Source organism: Serinus canaria, chromosome 8, assembly GCF_022539315.1.
Source record: "Serinus canaria isolate serCan28SL12 chromosome 8, serCan2020, whole genome shotgun sequence".
Lineage (NCBI taxonomy): Eukaryota > Metazoa > Chordata > Aves > Passeriformes > Fringillidae > Serinus > Serinus canaria.
The window spans coordinates 11453276-11479432 of record NC_066322.1 but is presented as its reverse complement, the minus strand read 5'-3'; the positions used below and the strand labels follow the sequence as shown (position 1 = coordinate 11479432).

Genomic DNA, 26157 nt, shown 5'->3' with positions numbered 1-26157 from the left:
AATTTCTTGGTATTTTCTTCATTCTTGTAAAAGGCTTTGAAAACTGGGCAACCAGGACTACTTAGCTCGTCCACCTTTTAATGATTTTTCTGGTGCCTCCTGTCAGTGGAGTAATCTGAGCAAGAACTTTCCTTGCTGTAATTAATTTTAACCTTAATATTTAGCTGATCTTTTGACTTGGTTTCTAGAAGCTCCCAGCCCCACACTGTGACTGCTGGTAGGAAACTCTTTAGTCAGTTGCAGCCGTGATTGCCCCATAGCCAGCCTGGGAAATCTTCATGCTAGGAACCACCCCAGGTGCCATCCCTGCCGGAGGGGAGCCTGACAATGGCAGTGACAGCGCTGGCAGGGAGCCCTTAAGGCAGCACCTCTCCTGCCTTCACTGCAGGCTGGGGCATGGCTTTAAAAGAAGCTCAACTGATGCCAGTATTAATTAGGCAAAGTAGGAGATACCACCCTGTAACTGCTCACGGAGGTAAGGGATTAAAAAGTTGAGTTTAAATTTTGCTGTATCACAGATTCTTATCTGCAAAGGTTCACTCAAAGGTCTCCTTTCAAATGCTACTAAAGAATGAGACAGAATTGTCCCTAATGGCTCCTCACTCAGCTAGGAAAGTCCCGCAGGAAGAAGTTGAAGCTTGTGTTATCTGCAGCCCAAAGAGTCCTCAGATCCCTGCTGACAGCCTGTCACAGTGACAGGCTCTCCCTTCATCTCCTACTAAAGCTGAGGCACCAGGGGAGCAAGTGCAGGCTCCGGGAAGGCCTGGGCACTCTACCTGAATGCATTAAAGTAGGACCTACATTAATCCCATTCCCCCACACCTGTCTTTGCCATATACCTGTGAAACTTGGCCACAGCCCCCCAAAAACCTCAGCAGAAAACATGAGGTTCTCTTCAGAGAAGTCAACAGGGAATCCCAGGTCCTGGCCCAAGTTCCAAGGCCATCTTTTACAGTTTACCCAGTGAAAGCAGGATGTGGATCAGTCTTGGAAGCAGGGACCTGAGGCCACAAAAGCCACTGCAAGCAAGTGCCAGCAATCACTAACATCTAATTCAGCTGACAGGAGCCACCACACAGCTTCCCAAGCTAATGCAAAACAAGCTGGTTCCAAGTAGGTCACCTACAGGGCAGTAGGAGGAGATGTTTTGAGCACTGTCAGATTGAGGAATGCCTTGTACCAAGGTTTCCCATTTCCTCGGGGAATCAGACTACTAAAAGGAAAAAAAAAAAGTGGTGGTGTCTGTGCCACCTGCTTAAAAGACACTTCTAAACATAAGGGAATTCTTTGACTAAATATGCCTGGAGGATGCTGAGGAGCCTAGGTAATTTGTCCTGTCCTTAGTGGATCACCTGGTAACGTATACACTCCCAAAACACACATTTTTACTGCTCCTGACACACAGACTTTCAAGCTAAGCTAGCATTTGGAGAATGACATGTTAAAAGCATCTCATTATTTCCAATTATGGTGCCTTATTTATTTTCTGACTGTGCACTGAAGCTTGGGTGGAGGGGTGGGGCAGTTTGTCACAATGTCACAGCTGGGTCATAAGCTCAGTGGAGGCCTTTGGGCACAGCAAAAATATAAACCAGTGAGAATTTCTGGCTCAAAATTATTAGGAAAAAGTATGGCAGGGAAAAGCCTAAAAAATTTGCTTCTCTGCCACCTGAGAGTTTCTGAGCTCTGAATCACTAGATAATTCAGGAAGATGTTCAGGCTACGAGTGCTTTGGAGCTTGCACAAGTCCACTATTCCAGGTGCCCAACACTTACATTCCAAAACCAAGGGAACAACTGCAGCCAGACATGACCAAAGCTTTGCACAGCTCAGGACACCCAGCTAGGCTCTCTGCTTTATTTTCTGGGTTAGCTTTCTTTCTGCTTACACACACTTAGGCTGTCATTTAGTGTTTTCCAAAAAACAAGAAAACAACTGAATATAAGTAAACTGGCTTAGAAGCTGAATAATCAAATAAAGATTCAAAAATTCATTCAAGTACCACACTGCCCTCTTTAAATACCATTGTCTGTAGGACAGCAACACAGAAACAGGGTTACAGTGTCTTGCATTTCCTAAAAGATCTGAGCAAGAATCCAACAAAAGAATACTGGTTTTATACCTAATCAGCAGTAATGAGAGAATATGAAGAACTGTCATGTGTTTATTAGGGGAAATTATCAGATATTCTTTTATATGATGAACTAACACACTGTGCTGATAATTCTGTAGTGCACACTAAATTACAATTAAAGGCCTTTCTGCTCCACCAGAATCTCATTTATAATCTCTTTGGAAATACTCTTCCTGCAGTTATTTCATTTATGCTGCTTTTATCTAATTACTATAATATTGGTTCTGAATCGTATTTTCTTAATGTACCCTTATTCAATTATAAAGTTATTTTCAAGTACAGTTACTTTATAATGCCAAATATATTGCTCTGCAGCCTTTGTCTTTTACCATGCTATTTAACTGGCAATGTTTTCTGAAGGTTTTTCTTAATTTCAAAATAATTTTTTTCCAAGAAACACAATACATCCAATTACCCTTCTTCTCATCATTTTCAAGACAGAAATGAATAGTCTGATCCTTGCAACCTCGCAATCATGCTTCTCTCTCCCTCCTTTGTTTTTTTTTGGCACTAATGTCAAGAGCTCAGCAGAAACCCCCTGGAGAACAGCAGCATTCTGGGCTATACAATGTTCTGCTCCTGCCCCCACAGGTACCTGAAGTTTTTCCCTTACAAATTATTTCCTACCCATGTTTCTTTTCATTTTCCCTTTCTCCAGTGCAGCTTATTCATTTATTTTCATCTCCCATTTTAATCTTCTTAGCCCTTCAAGTATGCTGTCTGTGCCCTCTAAAGAAGTGGTTCATTCAGAGCAGAGCCTGCAGTTTATTAAAATCAACAGGGCCTGTTCCTCAGGCTGACTTTTGCTGGCATCTGAGTGCCCTTGATTCACACTGGGAGTTCAGGGTGCCCATGACTGAGTTCATTCTAAACTTGTTACAATGTCATTAATGGCTCAAATGCCTTAAGAATATTTCAGGACATGAGCCTCGTGCCTGTGCAGAAAAAGAAATGCTTTCATCACACTCACTACAGGCCCCTGGCTCTGGATGGGTGATGCAGAACAAGAAAGAGCAGCTTGCCTGAAATTGCACAGCATGTGTCAAAAAAAGAACAGGATCCTGGCAGTGTCAGGGAAGGAAGGGGGCCCTGGCTCCCCACGGCAGAACTGAAGTTCTGAGAGTGAAGCAGGAAGGGAAGCTGTTCCTCAGAACTGGGGACAGCACATGATCCTGCCCTGGATCACCACAAGCATAGTCCAGGAAAGGAGGTGGCAGTGTGCATTCCTGTGTCCAGGGCCTGCCCCTGGGGCTCATGGTGGCCAGGTTACAGTGCAGACACAGCTTTGTTGACTTTCATGCCTTTGTAAATACTAAGCACACGGATAACCCTCTGCACATTTCTTGAAGGGCTCAGATGCTTAATTCACCTTCTCACTTTGCTTTACTCTGGAAAACACAAACACATCATAACTGGCAGGGTATCTCCCCACTATAACTGAACAAAGCTCTGCAAGCAAACCATGTGGGGCATGACAAAGGCAGCAAATGCCAAGCAAATGTTGCTTTCAGCTAAGAGGGTACAACAGTTTCCTCTAACAGTGGTTCTGCCTTTCTCATGTAGCCCAGAAAATGAGATCTCTGCTTGAGTCCATGACAGGATCAATCCCTGTTTAAACTTTGGTGTGTATGTTGTGTATTTGTAAAGTAGAACATCTGACTGTGAGTTACTGCACAATAAACCTACCTCTTCATTTGTATCTAAGTAGGGACCCTGTGCCATTTTTTACAGCAGCATATTTAATAAGTAAAAACCAGAACTTCATTAAAAATAAATGTCTTTCGTGCTGGGAAGTCTTTAGTTTGAATGCCCATTTTCAAGCATTATATGTGAAAATACTAAAGTACTGCAGTGGGTCACTTACTACAAATTTGATTTGAAGAACAGCCTACAAGTCTCATAAACAGTCTCATAAAGATGTAACTATCATAATAACTTTCCATTTTCCAGTTGCAAATATAAGATGAACTGTTCTGAAGCACCTAATGTATGACTAATGTTTATTTGTTTTACAAGAAGCTTTACAGCTGCAATGTTCCAAAAATGCTTAAATTCAATAAACAGCTATTATAATTCACTGAATGGTGGCATCTCCTCTATAAGAAAACATAACCTATCCATTTTAATTTTTCAGAGTCAGTGAAAAAAACTTTAATGTATATTACTCCAAAGCGAGATTTAAACAGTTCCTGCCTCCTCGACTCTATAAACATTACATCCAGACTCTGGTATTCTAGCTGATGAGGCAGTACTCCCTACAAATCATTTTGATGCGTATTTTTTACTTATGTTACCAGTGATGTTATTTGGCACGTCATGCCACATTACAACTCACGAGGCAGAGGATTTAATGGGCAGGATTGTCCCTCTGAGCGGATCTGAAATTGGTATATATAAACTGCATTCTTTTACTACTCTGTGACATCCCCTAGGTGTATCCATGTAAGTTCTCACCTGTCTTTTCCAGTCTCCCGTTTAAAAAGGTCATCAAATTGAAGCATCTTGTGGCGAGAAATCATGTACACTTTTAACTGAGGCAGTATCTGGTTCATCAGCTGCAGGTTATTGTACACCAAGCCTTTGCCATCTCTCCTCATGTAGCTGCTCGGGCCCCAGAAGATGAACACAGCGCCGTGGCTCATGTTTAAGAGTTCGTTGCGGTTCCGTAGGATCCTCTGGATGCTGGAGTGCGCGATGACTCGCAGGCTGGTTTTGTTGCCCACGTCGTTGCCGTAGCCGCGCGTGGGCGCGTCGTTCATGCGGATGACGCACTCGCTCTCGTCGATCCTGCGCCCCTGCCTGCTGCCCAGGAGGTGCCCGGAGCTGGTGACCAGCGCGCAGCTCCTGCAGTGCATCTTCAGCGGCTGCAAAGACACACGCACTGCACAGTCAGCTGCAGACACCTCCCCTGTCCCTACACAGCTGTGCTTTACACCTTCATGGCGTATTTCACAGCAAAAACCTCAGAGCAATGGGCAGAAATCTCTCCCAGCAGTCTGCCCAAATCGCTGGAGACCCATTACCTGTACGTATTTGGGGGAAATAAGGAGCTAAGCCCGTTGTTTAAATCCTCCTTTCCACTGCTGCTTCATAAACAGAAATCACAACAGCCTCTCTACTCTTCCCAGCTGCTTAGGATTGTACTTCTTCCACTTGCTATAACAGCTAAAATTACAGTATTTTTCTTATTCTTCCACTTCCTTTTTTTTTTCTTTTTTTTTTTTTTTTTAGGAAATAATAAATCCTAAGTCTTTATAAGTTCATGTGTGGAAAGCTGTTCAACCCTGGAATCAGGACATTTTGCTGTGGAAAGAAATTGATACCCTGGCCCAATGCTTCCATGCTATTTGCAAGTTGTGCCACAACCACTGTGGTGCTCTCGTAACTCCTTTATGGTTCAACAGTCAGAGCTGGTCAGTAATGTCTGTGTGTATTTTACATGACAGTGAGTTAGTGCACTGAACTTTTGCTACCTTGTCAGGTCATGTTTGAAAGTTACTCAGTAAAATGGAATGGGAGGTGCCTGTTCAGTGAGTGCTGACCTAATGGAAGCAGAAGAGTAAAACAAGCTTTCATGTAAATGAAAATGCATGATAAATCATGTTACTGAAGTATGCCACCACCACAGGTATCAATTATAGAGGAGTATGTCACTATCTACTGCTCAGCTTGAGAACTAAAAGGAGCAAGGGTTAACAGTATTCCCAAAGTGCTACTTTCTAACAAGAATGCAATAAACTGTGAGGTAAATAAAGACTGTTTGAGGGTGTGCCTTGGTAGCCCTCCGGGAAAGAGTATCTTGCACTTGGTGTGCATCTTAGTGTCTTTGAAACACAACAAACAACGACAACAAATCAAAGAAACAATGCCCACCCAGCCCCTGGAAAAACCCCAAACCAGCCCAACAGAAAAAACATCAGATAATCCCCTGGCACAGAGACTGAACTGCAGTTGCTGGATCATTCTGATCTACACATATATAGGAATCCAATAACTACATCAGTCTGCAGTGAGGCACAGCTTAAAACTCTAAAGCTGAAAAGAATGCATGATGTAGGTTTGACACAATCTCAGGCCCCTGTTTGAAAATGCTTTGGCCCTGAGTACTTGATGGGAGTGTTTTACTGCAGTGACTCGGTTTTAATTTTGAAGGTATTAAGTGGCTACAGTTACAGTCTGAGATTCTTTTTTTCTGTGAGACTGGTTCATGAATGCTTAATGCTTTTTAATTAAAGCAAAAGTAAGAAAAAGTATACAATCTGCACAGTGATTCAAGCAGTAAGCCTTGTATCTCCATCTCCCCCAATAAACAAAGTCCCTTTCACATCTGTGGACTATAATCCAGAGCTAATGGTATGGGTGAAAATGTTCATGCCTTTGTGAGCCAAGGTTCCTAATGTAGTATTTACATGCATTTTCCTTTAAGCTTTCATCTGCCACTTTGATCAATTACCTAGTGAAAGGCTGTAAGGTGAACTAGCTGCTCCACCACCATGCTTGGGAAAGCAAGACAAGGTGCTAATGAGGTTAAAGGAAATGTAGTCAGCACCGATGTGAACTCACACAGGTTTGAATATCCGCATAGCAAGGCATTTTCACCTAAACAATCTCTGCTGGTTTCTGGCCTACTGAGCTACAACTTCCTTGCTTCTTTTAAAAAAGCCTGCCACAGAATCCATCAATTGTTAGGAAACAAGGGAGCAGAGCTGTGGAAACTTGGGGAGGGGTCTGAGGCTACCGAATGAACATTAACACCCCCCAGAACATCTGTCCCAGATCTTGTTTGAAAAATGTTTCTTCTGGGAAAAAGTCTTTAGACTGAAACAGTCAGGTATTGCCCAGCTACTTCCTGAATGATGCATGGGGGCTGAGCCCTTGTAGCTGCTCTAGGCAAGTAATTTTCAGTTGCCTCACTCAGATTCCTTCAGCTGAAGTCTACAAAACTCGCACCTAAAAATTATCAGAATTCACAGGGAACAGCCACGACATTCTCACACGAGCTGTTTATAACGCTTTGACAACAGTGAGAGCAAGGGGAGGAAAATGCCATTGGCTGTAATATCATCTCACTGGGAGGCAGCAGTGGCACCAGAAATGTCATCTATTTAAGCAATAATAATGGAAGCACAAGGCAGTTCTTTGGGATTGATGACCAGCTGGAAAAAGTTGATGGCCTGAGAATAACCAGGGGCCATTAAGCCAGAAGAACATTAACTCCAGAGAAAACGCTGTTACAGTAATTATTACAGTGATATTTTGGAAAAAAAAGCCAAGTGAAAAGAAAGCAAACCCCATGAAATATGAGTTATATTTCAGGAGCCTTGCTTCAAAAGGGAGAGGGCGAGAGGTAGGTGAGTTTTATAGCATCTTGTTAATTAATTACTTTGAAGTGTAACATATCATGCATGTAAAAGCTGCTGACATTGAATTGTACCCATTGTTAATAAGCAGCCACAGTTCATGTGTACCTGAACTCCATGGACAGCACCTTTGTGACAGGGCAGAGCACATGGCTACTGCTACAACACAGCTCAGGCACATGGACAGCACACAAGCCAAGTACTGTCCAAAAAAATTGTCCAAATCACCTCTCAGTTCCAGTCATCTCAAGACACTCATGGAGAGAGGGAGAACAGAGGTTACAGCACAACAAGTTCACAGTGTAGAGCCCCAGAAGATGGCAAATCAGCTGGTGATTTTTGAGGACTGATGGGCTATCCCAAGGGAATGAAGGCAGCAGGAGAACTCTCATGGGATAAAGCCCATAACAGCACCTTTGTGCTCTAAGTGCAGCTTTGCACATCTACAAGTATTCCCACAGGCCAAACTGACTCCTGGCAACTCCTCCTTCCAGAGATTAGCCCAGAAGTGCTTCTGCTCTATCACAATTGCCTGATTTGGTTAATGAAACAAAAACAAAGCCACGGATGTTTCTGTATTTTCCAATTTGAGGTAATTTGCTCTGTTATTGACTTTAAAATCTACGTTGTCCAATGATCGAAAAATGTTATTTTCAGACACTTTAATGCTCAAGTGCTCGAGAAGAATAAATTGAAAAATATTGTTCCTGATACAAAATAAGTTATTCTCAGATATAATTATTTTCCTTGTGATGAAATCAAATAAATTTTTTTGTTTATAGAAATCTCTTGATTTTAAAGCCAAGATTTAGATAAGAAGACAGCTCTCTCCAGTAAAATCACAAACACTGTAAAACACTTATAAGAAAACTTTTTCTTATACTGAGTACTTAATGACCTACTTTTAAGACCCCTGGGTTCAGATCACTCCATTATCAGTTGCATAAAAATTTCTGTTCTATAAATAAAAGCCAGAGTATTTTGTCTTGCAATGATGACCTGGCCACAACAACAACAAAACCAAATCAACCCAAACAAGCAAACCCATCTCCCCAAAAAAAAACCAAACCAAAACAACAAAAAATGACCTGCAGTGAGAACAGCTCACTACTGAGTTCAGCAGAAAAAGACAACCTGTCAGTTCATAAACATCAGCATTCCTCATGGATACATCTGGAAATATTACAGATGACTTCAAAGTGTAGTGGGAGACAAGAGATAGCACAAAAGGTTAAAGAATATACAAAATTGTTTTGGATGGATGACCTTTAACTAAGCACTTGAGACAAAGTGCAAAATGTTTCTCTTGCACTGCAACACCTCTGTTGTTGGCCAGTGTTTGTTGGGATTGGAGGCTACAGAGCTGCTCCTCTCTGTAGGAACCAGCCACTGAACTGCATTACTGAACCAACAGCCCCTCTGCAACAGCTCCCAGACTGACTGCACAAGTAAAAGCAGTGTTCCAAAGAAGACTGATGTACAGGAAAGCAAATCTGTTCCCATGTTTAACTGAATTAATTCAGTTGAATTCAGTATGTTAATGGTTGAAAAAGCACACATAAACTCTGTAAGAGCCAGTCTTACTGCTTCAGGGGAAAGTGACCTTAGTCCAGAGCAGCCTTGCTTTCTCTTTTTGTTACAAAGCAGGTGATTTCTTTGGAAGGAGTTTCATGTCTCCCCCACCTGTGCCCATTGTGCCTGGCCTAAGCACAGGAGCTTGTGACACTCACTGTATGTTACCTCAGTATTTGCTTCATATGTTCCTTGCCTTGTGCACAGAACTTTACCAACATTTCCTACGTGATGCTAATGAACCCTGAGTTCACACCATGTTCAATGCAATTTGTTACTTATGGCTTGCTCTTGATTGCTGCGTCATCAGCCACCAGCAAAAACACTAAATATTTAAGGCTTTGCCAGTGATAAAATATTTTGTCCTGGCAGCTTCCATTTTTCTTACTTTCATGTAGCTTTGAGCAGCTCTTAGTTTTCTCACAAGCTGCTGGCTTGGAACCACTGCTCTACCAGGCTGCCTGCTCTTTCCCAGTGCTCCTCTCCTAGAGGCTTGGAGGACAATCCCCTGTCACAACTATATCCCAAGCTCTGCAGGAGCTCCAGCCATGCCCAGCCCGCTGCTGGCACATCACAAACAGCTGAATACCAGCTCTGGTGAGCCCCTGTCATTCTGCAGTGCCCCAAGCTGCTCATGCCATTATGTCCATCCCCCATGACAAGCTACATGTATTGTTTCTATCGATGTGCCTCCTTCTTTAGTATTTTCCCTAAAAGATTGAAAACTGTAAGGCCAAATCTACTTTTCTTTGAGAGATTCCCAACAAGCACCTTAAAGTAGAATAGAAACCCTGAGGCTTCCCATTTGCCAAGTAACTTGTGTTCTGTAAGCCAATGCAGCAAGCTGTGGGGCTCAAGCTGTCTCATTACTGAAGCACAGCTGTGACTTCAGAAGTGATTTCCACAGCACAAGGACTCTGGGAGACATGATCCTGTGAAAATAATGCAGGTTCCCTGGTTATTTTTGGTTTGTAATATATTGATGGAATGGTACTTTCATATTACTATGAAAGGAATAAAAAATTAAAAAACAGACAAACAAACAAAATAAAAAACCAAACCGAAATCAAATAAAACCAAACAAACAAGCAAACAAAAAGCCCAACAAAATAAACCCAAACACATACAAGTTGGAGGAGTTTGCTATTTTTCAAGTTCTGTCTATGAAATGATGCTATCAAGCCAGTCTTCTCTGAACAGTAGAAGTCATTCAGATGCATAATGGAATATTGTAGGTAACACTTCTGTGTATAAAACGCCGGTGCAAAAAACCCAAACTGAAACACCAAAAGCATGAGAAGAGTTTTCAAGTTCAACTTGCTGAGGTAAATGCCCTTTTAAAGTCTCTGTGAGTTTTGATTTTGTGGTGCCAAGTTCAGATCTAGATTATTTTGCTTTGACCACGACATTTTCACATGTGTATTCATACAGGGAGTGTAGCTTAATTGCTACACTCTGCATGCCAGCTCAGACTTCCCCCTCAAGTTTCATAGATTTTGATTATTTAGCTGCTATGCTAGATAAGAGCACCTTATTCAGGTACATAATGGTGTCCAAGAGGGGGAAAAAATCCTCTAAGCAAATACATTTATAATTATTGCTGAAGTACACTTTTGCAACATTAGAGAATTTACCATGAAAACAAACTGCATTATCCACTGAACCAACAGCAATGATTGCCTTCAAAACTTCAAACCCAGTGACTGATATCACACAAGTAAACAGAAAGGGTTAGGAGATACCACTTGGCCAACATTGTTAATCCTTATGCAAATCCAAATAACAAGCATTTGCAGTGAAACTTTGCAATTCAAAAAAGGTCTGGCAAGTCTGCTCATAGAGATAAATGCATGTCTGTTTAAAAAGATAAAAGATAAAACAATTGAATTTCTTATTACTTCTCTTTGTTTCTTGGGCTGTGGACCTTGAATATGCAAATATTGTAGAAACATTAGCATTGTCATTTCCCATTGATTCTTCTGAGATAGTTCTATATCTGGACTCTGCCTTCAGATACTGGATAAGACAGTGAAATAGCCAAACTGCAGCACATGCATTCCTCACATAAGGGATCACAGCACCTTGTGCTGTATTCTGCCAAGGAATTGATTTTTTTTTCCCCATGATACCCTACTGAGGGGCATCTGCAAAACCTGTAGGAAAAATGTAATAATCCTATTTTGAAACGGTCCTTAAATCTAATTAAATTTCAGAACATACAGCTATATTATGAAGAGGGAAAAAACCCAACAAATGCACTCCACAAAGCTTTCAGTGGAGCAATTTCCTTAGAAAAAGTCCCGTTAAGCACATTAGTCAATGAAGAGTCTTCAGCTTGTGTGAAGTGTTTTCCGGCACATTAACTCGTTTTCAGGGGACTGCCTGCTAGTCAAAGCTTCCATTAGATTAATTAAAATATGGCTTCTCTCACTGGAAAGAAAAGGCATGAGTTTGGTTACAGGACATTGACCACCTATAGGAACTGAGCCCTTTCTAGTTACAAAAAAATCCATGAGCAGGAGCAGCAGCACAGGAAATGAACAACAGGATAACTTTTGGAATATGGGGCACATTTTTCTTCTTACTTCAGAAGCATGATTACCAGGTGCTGATGTTTCCCCCTAAGCCACCTGAAGTGAATATAAGGTGCAACCTTGCAAATTGTCAGCACATATAAAGCTAAGATTTAGAGAGTAGTTTCCATCCTGAAAACTATAAATGTGTCCCATGAGGAAGATTAGTATCAATCATAGGCTTATTGGAGAGGGAGATAGGATACAATGATAACCTGAAGCTATCAACTAGAGTAATGGTCTCAGAAGAAAAAGCAATCAGAGAAAGAAAAGAATATCCTCAGTGAAAGGCAGAACTGGAAAATCAGGCAAGAATGTATCATGTTGATGAACATGAACTGTTATACAAGAGAGAGTATCATATGAACAATACACAGGCTCTAAAGAAATGGTTACTGCCTAATGTTTATCTTAAAAGGAGTGCAAATAGACATCCATATTACATCAAACTGCTTTACTTTTGTTCTACAGCTAAAGCACTTACACTATAATAAAATAAAGCCACGGGCATGGTGTCTTAACTATGCAAATTGTTATCACTGAAGTGTCAGAAAAACAGAAATTATAACGATCTTTGGGAAAAGGATTGGACAGTTTGGAGGTTTGCTTCAGAATGTTTTCACATCAACTTCTCTGCTTTGCTTTGGTATGTTTTGGCAGTTCTTTCCAGTTCTAATACTTCATGTGAGTATGCCCTCATATGCTCTCTCTGCACCTGTCATGGCTATGCAGGATATTTTTTGAGCTCCAAGCTTCATAAGGTCCCTTGTTTAATCTAACCCACCTTTGAAGCCAAGCATCACTGATCTTTAAAGTTTGGGCCTAAGTTTTCAAATTCAAGCACTTTTTTTTTTTTCTGTGGCACTACCTGGCTCATCCAAATGCATCTCAACTCTCACTACAACTATCATCTCTACAAGGCAATAACATGATGGGCATTGCAAGAACAAAGCAAGCCTTTCCAATGGTATCCAGTTTTAACAGAACTTAGCACAGCATGCAGAGCCCCTAGAACAGGCCAATGAAATATAAGACCAAATCTCTAATTAGAAAGTTACTGACCCCCCAGAGAATTTTTGTAAAATATATTTTGTCTTGCATTTCTCTACCTGGTTGAAGTAGAGTAAAATAAAAAATAATGCTCCTTATACCTTTGAAAGGCCTTTGTTCAAAAATTTTATTCAAATGTCTTTCCTTCAAAATCTGTCAAAAACATTGAGCCTCGTGGTCTTTTGATTCTCATGTGGTAGCTCCATGTAATCTTCATCAGCCTGTTTTATGTAAACCAGGCTGCTCTATATCCTCTTACTTCTGTCCCTCTGGCTTGGCAGCACACCAGAAACTACAGAACAAAATTAAGAAAGCAGATTTAAACCCTTCCCCCCACCCCCTCCCCAGAAGATACTGAATCTGAATTTTAAATGTTTTTCTGAGGACGTATCAGATTCAATAATACACAAAGTTGTACCACCTCCCCAGCAGGATCCCAAGGCAGGCTCCATAATCACTGGCATATTGACACCAAAGACAGATGCTGGAAACAGGTATTGGTAGCTGAAGTGGCCAAAACATCCATGTACCTTAGGAGTGACAGGTTGCAGAAACACACTGCAAATTTCTCCCATGCACATATGTAGAAAAGAAAAAGAGAGAGCGTTTTGTGCTGAAGTGTTTGTATATTTAGTTTTGGACAAAAACCAGATGCAAAGAAAACATCTTCAAGACAGACATATAAACATTTGTGTATCTGCATCTATGTATCACTACAATTTTAACTGATTTTGGAGAATTACATTTGAAAAAGAAACATTTTAATTCAGGGGTCAGCTCTTTCAGTTTTGGGGGTTTTGTTAAAAGGTTTCAAGCATTCAAAATACGTCTCTCCAACTGTTCACTATTACCACAGTCCTGATCAGGAGACAAAAATAAACACATTTATCCAATCAGGATGTTTGTATTGAGTCTATTTGTCTGCATGCAGGTTAATATGAAATTAAACACATTGTAGATGGAAATATTTAGCACAAAAATGAACCTGTCAGCGAGGGTTAATTAGACCATCAAGGACAGAGCTGGCAGACAAGAGTCTGCCAACATGGCACTGCTGCTCCAAAGAGGTGCTCTTCAGTTTACAGCAGAATGTCCAAGCTATGGTCTGTGTGGGTGAAAAGGATGAGGTTAACTGGAATCTCTGGAGGAACCACTGAAAAAGGCTGGCTGGAGAGAAAAGGTCACCCCAGAGGAAGGTACCCTGGGCTGCAGGGCAAATGAAAAGAAGGAACCCTTAAAAAACTGAGCCAGGGAAGAGCTGACAGCAAGTCAGCTAATTACAGGGCAAGAGTAGGGGCTGACCTTGCTAGAAGTAAAATCTATTTCAGATCTGTGTATTTCACAGATATTTATGGCACTGGCTTGTGGCTGTGGCACACAGATGCTTTTATTTATGCTTTACCCCAAGCATGATTCCCAAGCACTTAGTTCACACTCTTCAGTAACATTCCTTGCTGAAAGATGTAGCTGATCTGAAACTGGCAAAATGACGTAACTTAAAATCACAGCTACTAATGCATTTGGTCAAGGGATCTGAAGTGTAGGAAGGTGTGCCAGAGAGAATGCAGGAGGCTGGTTTAAAACAGATACTACAGAAATCAAGAAAAAAGAAATCACCTCTTAGTGAGCAGCAGCAGAAACAAAACCTTCCTGCAAAGAGGTGCTACGTGGAGTCCTGGAGTCACAGGGGATTTCTGAGTGCTTTATACACTTTATCTGCTTTGTATTTTACATTATTAGTCCTAAATTGTACTCCTTGGATGTGATGTGTGTGTCATTTCAGTGCATTTTACCTGACAGTGGCATTGAACAATTCCTCCTCAGTTCTTCCTGGGTTGGGGGGTGGAGTGTATTTCACTGGATCACCCCCTGGATCCATTTCACAATCAGAACAGGAGGCAAAGAGAAGTCAAAAGAAGGCAGGAACAAAAAGAAAAGATAGGTGGATGCACAGCACTGCTGTCTTCAGTAACACTGAATGCACATAAAATTCAGCCCACACTGCTATGATAAGATGGGTAACAGTGGCAGTGGTGATGGAAGAATGACAAGGAGAACATGGCAGCACAACCAAGAAGTTCCACATTGCTTTTACGAAGTACCTCTCAATCTTTCAGTGTTCAAAAGTCACCATTACTGATGCCTTGACATCTGATAACCTGTCAGCAGGAAGTTTTAAATTCTGTAACCAATGTTTGCTTTTCAGGGCTCTGTACCACACCTGGCTGCAGCCCAGGATTCTTCTTTCATGTGAATGAACTTGTGTCAGTTTCTTCAGAGCAATAGCCATATTGTAAAGCAGTTTTTCTGCACTAGACATGCAAGTTTATCTTTCCAGCTTTACTGCCCCAAACAATGCTCACCCATCTGAACAGCACATTTTTACAAACTCAGACCTCCTCTAGGGCCACAATTTCAACTATTGGGACAGAGGGCAGGATATTGTAAGGGAGAAACACTGGAGTGCCAACAGTTTTTTGTATGGGAATCTGCTGCTCTCATGCCCACAGTCCTGGTGCTTCTCACCCCTGGCACTCCCTCGGAGCCCTGAGTTGTGCCCACCCTGTTGTGCACAGCCTGTGCAGGTGAAGGTGCCAGCCCCCAGCCCGGAGCACCCTCAGCAGGGCTCTGGGCAGTGTCCCCGTGCCTGCACCGGCACTGCCGAGCCCTCAGAACCCACTGGAGGCCACCTGCAGCCCCCAGCCCTGACACTGATCTCCCCCAGCTGGCACACAGGGACAAACACATCTGCACAGGACAGGGCACAGGGGGACAATCTGCCAGGAGATGGCACGAGAGCACAATCCTGGCTCAGTCACAGGCACCGGGAGCCCAGGAGAGCCCAAAGCGCTGAGGAGGGACAGCCATGAGGACAGCTGGCATCCTGACATCCTGAAAGCCAGGGTGGACAAAGTGGGAACTTCACCTTGGGCAGGGCAGTGCCTGCACTGTGTCAGCCCTGAATATTTCCCAGATTTGCACAACTGAGGAGAAAAACAGCATCCTCCCAGGAGAAAGGCCAGCTCCTGTCAGCACAGCACAGCACAGCCGGGAGGAGCCTCTGTCCTGGAAACCCACATTTGAAGCAATGCAGCCAAACTCCACTGATGTGTCAGCACTTAATTACAGCTGGAGTGAGGTTCAAATCCTTCCCTTTCTGTCCTGTGTTCTGCTTCCAGAAACACACACTCAGAAAAAAAAAACAACAGTGCAGGATTTCTACCCCTCAAAAATAATAATCATGCTGCAGCCCTACTATTATAATTAAACAGAAATTAATTACATTTTAGAGAAGGGGACAGGTTCCAAAGGCTTAGCTGGTTTCCTTTTTAATTACTGTGTAATATTGTGAACACAGCAAAAATCTTCTTTTTATCATGCTAAATGTGCTGGGGGTTATGTTTGCTTTAACAGACTGCAAAGGATGCTACATTTGCATTTAATTAAAAAATAAGTTATTAAAACAGTTTATTTTGGTTCATTGTACATTTACTTAGCATGTGGATGGTATCAAATCAGAAATAAGATTTTATTTTTTCAATTAGGTGTCGACAGACACCTGGGAGAGCAAATAACGCCAATGTTTTTTCAAAAGAAAGCTTGTTAATGCAAAAACATTTGGCCTGTCACAACTAGATTATTTTGAACATTCACTTTTTTCAAATGAATCAATCTCTATCCCAAAAGCTAAACAGTATGTTACCTTTGTGACAGGACCAAAATAACACAACCTCACAAACTGGAACATGTGCAGAATCCCCACACCAAGTGTGAGCTGCCCTCCAGCCCGGAGTGATCTGAAGAAACAACTCCTGGGGGTGGATGGCATCGTCTCTTCCAGCTGTGGAAGGGCTTTGATGGCTGGGCCTGCCAAACCTGGCAGAGCACTTGGGAGAAAGAAATTCTGATTTTCAGCTCCTGAGCAGCCTTACATGGGAATCGGGCAAAGATTTTGGCAGACGCAAAAAAAAAACAAATGTAGGCATCCAGTTCACTTGAAATTCAGATGAGGAAACAGCAAAGTTCATTTATGTGCTTTCAGGGTTAGTCAGCAGCTAAGCAAAGATTTTTTTTTTTAACTAACTTTACATTTAGGTTTAGGAGTAGAGCTTTAACTGGGTTAAGTCCTGCTTTACACACCAAAGCTATTCACAGGATCTGTCTCTGGGTTTCTGTATTAAATAAAAGTCTTAGGGAACCATTTCTTCATAGCCACATATCTGTTATATCACTCCTTAGAAGGCTACAATACAACTGCCATGGAACCCTACTAATTACTAGTAAATCACCAAAGTTGGAAGTGTCAGAAACATATCCAAAAAGAGTTAAAGTGAAAAGCTGAATATTCAAAGAGCTCTGGGGTGAAATTGTGTCACTTTACAGATGAACCTGTAATCTATGTGAAAATAAATGATGTATAATGATTACAAAATCTGAAATCAAATCTTCACATGGGGACAATTCAATAAGGTTAGGTGATTATAGGACTATGCAGCAGCATCAGTTAGGGAGCCAGAAATAGTTTCATGTCCCTCCGAAGCTACAAAAACTCTGCATTGCTTTATTCACCAACATCAGAGGGCATTCACTTTCATCTAATAGTCTGGGGGAGCTCGTCTGGAGGGAAAAAAATAAATAATGGAAGGCATAAGCCCAAGAAATGAGTGGCAATGATCCCAACTTATCATCCAAGCTACCATTTGCTCTGCCAATTGATGGGAAATGAAGTGTGATCAATTCCAGTCCACTGTACATTGTTCCCACTGACTGACCTGCCAACTCTTTGATTGAATAATTAGCTAAGATATCAATATCTGCCATTTTGCACAATGCTCACAAGACAAAACCCTTAAGTTTTCAGAAAATGGACAGTCACCACATTATCTGCAACTTTACATTTTCTTTCACATTTGTGACTAAGCCTTGATATTCCAAAATATGGAATAAAAACGGAACAGCACATAAGAAGTATTAGAATCCAGGAGCATGAAATCTAGAGGTCAGTGTAACCCCTGAAGTAATACAACATACCATTTTAATCTTACAGATGAATAATAAGCCATATCCAAAAGGATTAGATCTGTGCTCCTCATTTACAATAGTTCACTCTAAGTACCAACCTATTTTCCACGCTCGTACCAGGGCAAGAAGCGTTAACTCAGGTGCTGGGTGGTGACTGACAGCAACGCTGACATTTTAATAGCAGCTACTGTTTAAGAGCACTATCACCATCTTGTGCTACTTAAATAAAGATTTAATCTACTTTTGATGCAGCAGAGCTCTGCAGACCTGGCAATCTGCTGTTAGGGCACATGGAAAGGTTTCTTTACTCCCATCACCCAGTCCCACACCGGGTGTGTAACAAGCTGTTCCAAAGCCATAAATTAGGCTCAGCAAGGCACTGCCTGACATTATACTTTACATTACAGTCCCAAGCCTGAAGTGCTAGCAAACAGAGACACTGCACTTACTGTTCTATTTCAGACATAAATGGTGTTAACTTCAAACACAAATCAGTTATTCAGTGCAAAAATGATACATGACTTGTAAATTGGACCCTTATAAGTATTTTGGCATTTCTAACTTTAGTTCACACACATGGATATTAATTCCCAAGTATCCAGATGTCATAGCCATATCTAAAGACACCACTTCTCCCAAAACCATTCTGTGGAGGCTTTGAGTGCGCTCACCACTTTTCCCCCTAATGCTCCTACCTATTTCCCTCCTATATACCAAAGAAGAGCAAAACCAGAAAGGGAAATGTACAAACTGAAATTGCAAATGCATCACCTAAAATGAAGGAAAGGGCTAGTGGCTTACAAGGCAGGAATGAAGAAACCATGTGAAAGGGAAAATCACAGAATCACAAAATCAGTTAGGTTGGAAAAGACCTATCTTACTCATGGATGACTAATTTCTTGCCGTGCTAAGTTGTAACAAATCCTAGCCCTTGCTATAAAGTCCCAATAAAGACATGTGCTGCTCAGTGCTCACTTTAATGTGCATAAACAGAAGACATTTTGGTTTGACAGGCAGTGGCATCTCAACCCAAAGAAAGCAGATTCATCTTTCCTTCTGGGCTGACAGCAGGTTTAAGAGCATAATGCCATACCTTGGTATCAACAAAAGGCTTCCTCTGCACCCTGTCCTAGGTCTTTGTTTTTCAATTGGCAGAAAATCTCATAGCAGTGCCATCCTGGTGCTGGCAGTTTGTCTGATCACCACCCTGAACAGTGACCACCTATGAAGTGGAGGTTATGCAAGTGCTGTGCAGGCAACTCCTACTGTGGAAATGTACAGATGTATTTACTATTTGCTGATTAATATAGTCTGAGGCAACCTGGTTCTGTGCATTTCAGATGTCAAAACACCTCCCCTGTATGTTCTGAATGATGCCTTTGAATTCTGTTTGAAGACCCATTATCCAACATTATGTCACAATATTTAACAATGTGTTCATCCCTTCTGAATAAAAGACTGGAATGACCAACTCCAAGCCCACAGGCAGACAAAATGTTAACAGACAGACTTCATCAGAAATAACTGCATCCTTCCTGTATTATTCATGGCAGCTGGCCAGCTCCTTTTCATAAAAAAAAAAAAGCAACATCCAACAACAAAACATAATCCACCACAGAAAAACTCACCAAAAAAAAACCCAATGCAAAATAAAAAAAAATAAAATAAAAAAAATTATCTGGTTTTTTTTGGGGTTTTTTTTTTGTTTTTTTTTTAACAGGGCTTAGCCCTGGTATTAATTAAGCACTGTGAGTATCACAGAAAAAAAAAATGCCTCCTTTCTCCCTACTAGCAAGACTAGCAGCAGGTGGGATACAAAACATAAAATATTCTACTCTTTCCAAATTAGCCCAAAGCACAAACTAATACAAGTATTCTCTTTGTTCTTCTCACCCAGAGTAAATCCTACATGAAGTTTGAGAAAGACAGATGCAACTTGAGGAAATCAGCTCCAGGAATCAAACACTTTATCCAAGAAGAGGTAGGATATCTAGACTTTCACATTTGTGGAATTGTTTAGTAGCCATCAGTGATAATGACAACATGATGGACTGACAAGACCTTATTTTCCTCCAAGACTGGAAAATTCTGATTCTGCTAGGCAATAAATGTGAATTATTTACAGAGGAAAGATTTGGTAGCTACCATGTAGTCTGCTGCACATGAGTGTATGTAATCCTTTATACCATAATTTTGCACTACACATGCATGGATAAAATGAACAGAACTGCAAGTAGAATGCTTCTATATTGAAAAGTATTTATATATTTTATATATTTCCCATATTAACCATTAATCTTAATACCATGCCTCTTCTTATCTGATTGTTTTAGTGAGTATTGGCGGGGGTTTTATTCAGCTAAAGCTCACCGAAGGAAGGAAAATATGCAGTTGTTTAGCAGGTCAGGTCAAAATGGATAAAGAAGCCTCAGGACTGCCTAACATGCCAACATGCCCTACAAAATAACATTTACTAAACAGATTTTCAAAAGCACCAATTTCTATTTAGTGAAGTGGTAAATGCCATCTTGCAATATCTGAGAGAATTAAACATTCTCTGTGAAAATTAGCCATCCAGCATCACAGGAGGTTCCCCTTTATCCAGCATCAGCTAAATTTTGCTGTCTTCTAGGAAGGAGATTAAATTTCTACTTTAAAACTCACTTTCCAACTGTCTAATGCACTTTGGCAAGCTTTCAAAGGCAGGCTGGCACCAATGAGTTCTCTTTCCAATCCAGGCCACTGTCTTTGCACCCAGCTTCTCTACTCACTATTTTTTTTTTCCTTTCTTTCATAGTAGCTCACTCCCCAACACATCATTTTTTTCCTAGGCTAAAATCTCTATGCCATGCACATGGCTTTGCAGTGATACAACTAAAAACGAAGTAAATTTGGGGCAAATTAAGATGTTAAATTATGAATGCATTTGAAACATCCTGAAATTAATTTTGAAATATGAAGGAAGCAGATCAAAAACTGACAACATGAATGTGAATTTTAAGATGTAATAGAAATCATCTGTGCTTTCTGTAATGGCTTAAATATTTTTTTCTATTTCTTTTGTATTTGCTATATGACTTGAACCTAGAAATTACAGCACTTCTGGACCTTAGTAGACAACCTTGCTTCTAGCAACTACACAAGGCTTTTCCTGACTCAGGCATCACCACCTGAGAAAAATTGCTGCATATCATAGTCTTTGATGATTTTTGTAGTATCTTTGATGATTGATGATCTGTTTACTCTTCTTACCATACTGCCAATCATAAAATTTTCTAATATATTTAATAATATTTTGTGGTTTTCTAAAATCTCTAGCACATGGGGTGGCAGAATTAGGTAAGAACAATTTTCTCAGAAAGACAGAGATATGATATCAAGTGAATGCATGAAGAATGGTCACATATGCTCACTTCAGGCTTCTCCAGTTATCACAACTGAGATCTTTCTGTTTAAACTGCATCTACTCTTTATCCAGGATTTTTTAAGTAGTCCTAACTGTGAAGTGTGCCATATTCTCCTTGTTAACCCTCTTAGTGTGAGGATTCCTGCCAGGGTTTTGGAGAACAGTGCTCTGCCACCAATTAAGCCTCAGTTTAATACATCCTTCTCCCCAGAATCAGATCTACAGCAAAACCTGAGAATATCTTGTATACACAAAACTTCTGCAGGGTGACATGACTTCAGCATCACAGCAACTCCTCTCTGCTTGCCCACCCTACTGCTGGCTCCATCCCTGAACTCCAGGACATGCCACTTATGTTTTGGAAAATATATTCCTACTCCATCCCTCTCAAACAGATGCACTGGAGCCTCTATTTGCTTTACTCTTCCCACTTTGGCAAAAGACTATTGTGCTGCTTCCCCTTCTGGAGAACTGGCCACAAAAGAGTCACCTGGCACATGTCCTGGTAACAACAGTATGGTCACTTGGACCATTTCTGTCCTCTCTGCTCTTGCCTTCCTCCTCAGGAAAACCCAGCAACACTTCAACTCATTCTTGCAGGCAAAATTTCTTCTCACCCCGGGAGAGAAAATGTATCTGTTTCAGTCTCTTAGTCCAGTTCTTGGCACTCATGCACAACTCAGTGACAATGCGAACAGAAATGTTTTTTAAAAAAATTTTGAGTGAGACTGTAATTGTCTGATTGAAACACAGCAAAATCCTTTATGCCAAATGAGAGATGTTACAAGCTGCCTTAAAAACTGATGAGGAATGAATGATGAGTTACCTTCTTAGACCTGGCAGGACTGATTTGCATGGCAAAGCCACCACTGCCTGCTGGCATCTTGAAGGTATTGTCAGGGAAAAAGCCAAGGACTGAGCAGGGAGGGTGCAGATGAGACACTTACAGACTTCAGCTGTAGAGGCAGCCCGAACTATTGCCCCCCTTCACTTTCCTACCCCCACAAAAAAGCCTGTGATCTGTCCCACGGGATGCCTTCAGCTGATGTTAACACAGCGAGGAGAGGGCAGGCTTGAGCCCTGGCCTCAGGCTGGCAAGCTCCCTGCTTCCATGCAGCACAGAGGCACATCCAGACCATTGTTCCCCAAGCACTGCTGGACAGTCCCTCTAGGATGAGATCCTGGTGTTCTCCAGCTCAAACCCTAAACTATGATGAACCATGATCAAGAGTTGCTGGAGCAAAGATATGCCATGAGCAGACACCATGGATTTCACCACGTAACTTCACTTTGGCATAAAAAAAAAAAGAGCATCTTCTAAAAAGCTCTTCCCTGGTGAGCAGAAAATATATAATATTTTCATTTATTACCAACAGGCCCATTATTACACTGAAACTGACTCAATTTAAAGGACTTTCAACCCCTGAAGGATTTCAAGCAATTCCCAGTAAATTTTCATGTCTAGATATGTCAATAAATTCAGCCTCTTAAGCAGCAAAAATAATCCACCATGGGAATTACACTGCATTTACCATATGTATGCAAATAAATTTGACTAACAAAAATGTCAGTTTAAATACAAAAAGTCAAATACTATTTGTATTTATCAGTATTGAGTATAATTTCACCCATTTTCTTTGTTTTGTACAGAAAAACTGCAAAAGGGTGATTCCTTCACAGCCAGTAATCCTGCTGAGCTTCACCTTTTACCCTGGTTTCTTCATGAAATTTGTTCCAGCTGCTGAGTGTGACAGGTATGCAGCAATATATGCTTGGTGATGAGCACTTCTGACAGCATTTAGGCTGACCCAGTTTTCAAGGCAGTTCATATATCTTAGTGGATAAAAAAATCCATATCAATGAAAAGGATAGAAATGCTATTAACACATTATTGTCTCTACTGACCCCTCCCAAAGAGAAAGCACCTTCCTCAATAGTCAGCCTTTCCTATTCTTAGGCAATTTTTATTCTAAAGACATGTCACTGTTACAGCAAAACAAGAATATTATGTTGGGGAAAAGCAATCTTAGCAGAGATTCAGCTATATGGTAAAGAAAGTGCTTTTTACAAGGCAAGCTGCATCACCCCCTCAGTGATGCCAAATTCTGCCAGATTTACATTACAAATCATTCTACATTACTGTCTCCTCTAAAACAACTGTGCCTGGCTGTGATCACATCTTTTCTCCTCTCTCAGCATCTACCTGGCTCCTTACCATAGGCCTGGGGTCTGATGTCCTCCCATCACCATCAACAGCAGCACACAAGAAGTTATCCTATTATTGACATCCTACAGAAGGCAACAACCTCCACTGCCATTTGGACAAGGCATTGCCCTCAAAAGCTCTAGAATTTCCAATTGCTTTAGTCTTCTTTGTGGTAAACAAGCAACTACAACCAGTCCTTCCACTGACCATCTACAAAATCAGGCTGACCAATAATGCTTTGAAAGCTTCCTATATCCACTTCTCTACTTAGCTGTCACATGAGAACAGCCTCACTTGACTACTACTAAAGAGGAACTTCATCTTACTATTTGAAGTTCTGTTTAAGTGGTTTTTACAAGAATAAAGGCAGTTTATTGCTTTTGAGCCAAGTCATTCTCTGGTCAAAACCAGAAAATAAAAATTTTAAAATCCCTACTCTCCCTTACTTCCACATCAGAGTCATTTAATAAAATGGCTGTATCTCTTACAGCCTAGCTTTTTCCATATCTCTTAGAGCCTAGCTCAATATTTGGATGCCAGGGGCAGGGGCTTTCTCTCTTACATTGTAGAGAGTAATTAGGATTTGAAACTCTCTGCCAATTGGCCACTTGGTTGATGAGGAGTAAGGCAGAAAGTGCATTTTAAGTTCAATAGTCCTTTCCATGCCAAAGACTGAATAAGGAGAAGAGACACATCCTTGCCTGATGGCTGAAGAAGCTCATCAACACCTGAGGGCTTTCAGGAGCTCTCTGTGAATGGTCACTGGATAAGATGCAGACAGAGCTGTGGCTGAACCCAGCTCTTCCCAGCATTCAGCTCACACTCCCCCTTGCTCAGATCTCTGTGCCTACAGGGACAGCTTCAACCAGAAGTACAGAGCAGTCTGACCCCTACATGAATTTGTAGTTTAAAGATTGGGGTTGCATCCTTGAGAAAGAATTGCGAATCACTTCTGACCAAGGAAGAATGAAGGGTTTGCCTCCTGCACTGTAGATAAGCACACTAACCACCAGGCTACTCTCCATGGCAGAGCAGAGGACCTTCTTGTTTAACTGAGGGCTCAGAGGATTTCTGCAAAGTTTACCTTGATCACCAATTTTTGAAAAATGGGCAGAAGAACTTATTTCAGGACCAGCATTAGGACGGTGTGAAGGAAGGAGTTTCCTCAGAGCTATGAATAAGCATAAAGATAGATATTTAAGACAACACCTCTCTCATTGTTTTCTATTATTTCTTGGTTTGTATTTAAGTTTTTTGCATTCCCCCCCCCCACCCCAGATGACTATATTCTGTTTTATAACTATGCTAATAGATATATATTTACTGAATACTACATAAACTAAGTAAATTTGGCATTTGATGTCCATACAAAGTTACCTCTAAGGCTTAAAGAGTATCAATTTAAATACTTCAAGTATATTACTGTTTTACCCACCTTCACAGACCTTTCTGAATGTTCTAAGAGGAGATGTTATATCCTGCCATACAAGCCCAATGTAAAGCATGACTCTACTTATGTAATATGCTTTTGTTTTCCTTTCATGCACCTTTACCTCCATCCTTAATTTTGTACCATCAAGTAAATCCCAATATTTATCTCCTGTAAGAATATGAAACACTGTATTGTCTTCACACTAACAGGGAAGCATAAATACTATACCTTCCTTCCTGAAGATAGATTTCAATGTATTCTTTACAGAGAAGTGCCCTCCTTCTTGATACAAACAATATCTGAGAGGCATCAAAATTGCAGCAATACTTAGGCTGCTAATGCGAATCCCAAACTCTTTCAGCACATGTGAACTGGGATCTTACTGCCCTAAACACTGATACATAAATACAGTTATTTGACATAATGCAATTTCAGAGCAAAATCACATCAGTGCATTGACCTAACACCAGGTTCTGTATGATAGTCTCATATTCTTGGCTGATTACTTAGAAAATGCAGCCTAAACTGTCTTGTGCAAGTAAAAAATATCTAACCTATAGAAAATTAGATTAATAACCTTATTGGACAGATCCACTCTGAGATTCTAATTCTGCTTCAATTCTTGTTTAGCAGAAGTTCATTAAACTCCTACATCATGAGTCTGACCTAGAAAAGTAAATAAGTACTCTGCTATTCCCCTTAGAGTCCTGAGTTACTAATAAGGAATTATAAATCTCCAGCCACTTTGTCAAGCAGCCAAACATATCCCAAGTGAAACACAACTGCAAAGTTCATAAAAATGAGACCAACTGAAAGACTAAAAATGTGATTTTGTTTTATAGACCATGAACTAACCACATTGTTTATGCTTTTGTGAACTACAAATATGAACAAGCAGGAGTGCAGTAAATGCAACTAACTTCACCTAAGCCAAGTCTTCACTGGGCCTTGTTTGTCTCCTCCTTGAGCATCAAGTTACTGCACTTACATAGGACTGTTCATCATAGATGTTTAAGCTTTTATGAAGACAGATTGGTAGTTTAGATGTGAAGAGACTAAGGAGCAAATAATCATAAAAAATTCCCACATTCCTCAGCCAAAGTCACCATGCAAGCCAGAAATGGGTCTGTAACGGGATCACAGCTCCCTGGATCAACTTCCAGCTCTAAACCCCACAAAGTATCATGGGCATTGCTCCAGCAACATTATAAGCAGATACATTACTAGAAATTTATGAATAATCACATTGAAGCAAAGCCACAGCCTTTCTGTGTTAAGGGTGAACCCTGAGCTCTGCTGGAAAACCTGGCTCACTGATAAAAGCCTTCTTGGCTTCAGTGGGTCTAGGACTTCCCCTTTTATTCTAAATGTTTCCTGAAAATCTGCCTTGGATTTGTTGATT

At 40.9% G+C, this 26157-nt stretch overlaps 1 protein-coding gene across 1 annotated transcript in view; it reads right to left on the bottom strand.

The window, feature by feature from the left end:
* Positions 1–26157, bottom strand: part of ST6GALNAC5 (ST6 N-acetylgalactosaminide alpha-2,6-sialyltransferase 5) — a 124144-nt gene that overhangs the window by 9115 nt on the left and 88872 nt on the right. Inside the window, exon 4 of the mRNA XM_050977520.1 lies at positions 4589–4998. Coding sequence (XP_050833477.1) covers positions 4589–4998 — 410 coding nt within the window. The remainder of the gene's footprint in view (positions 1–4588; positions 4999–26157) is intronic.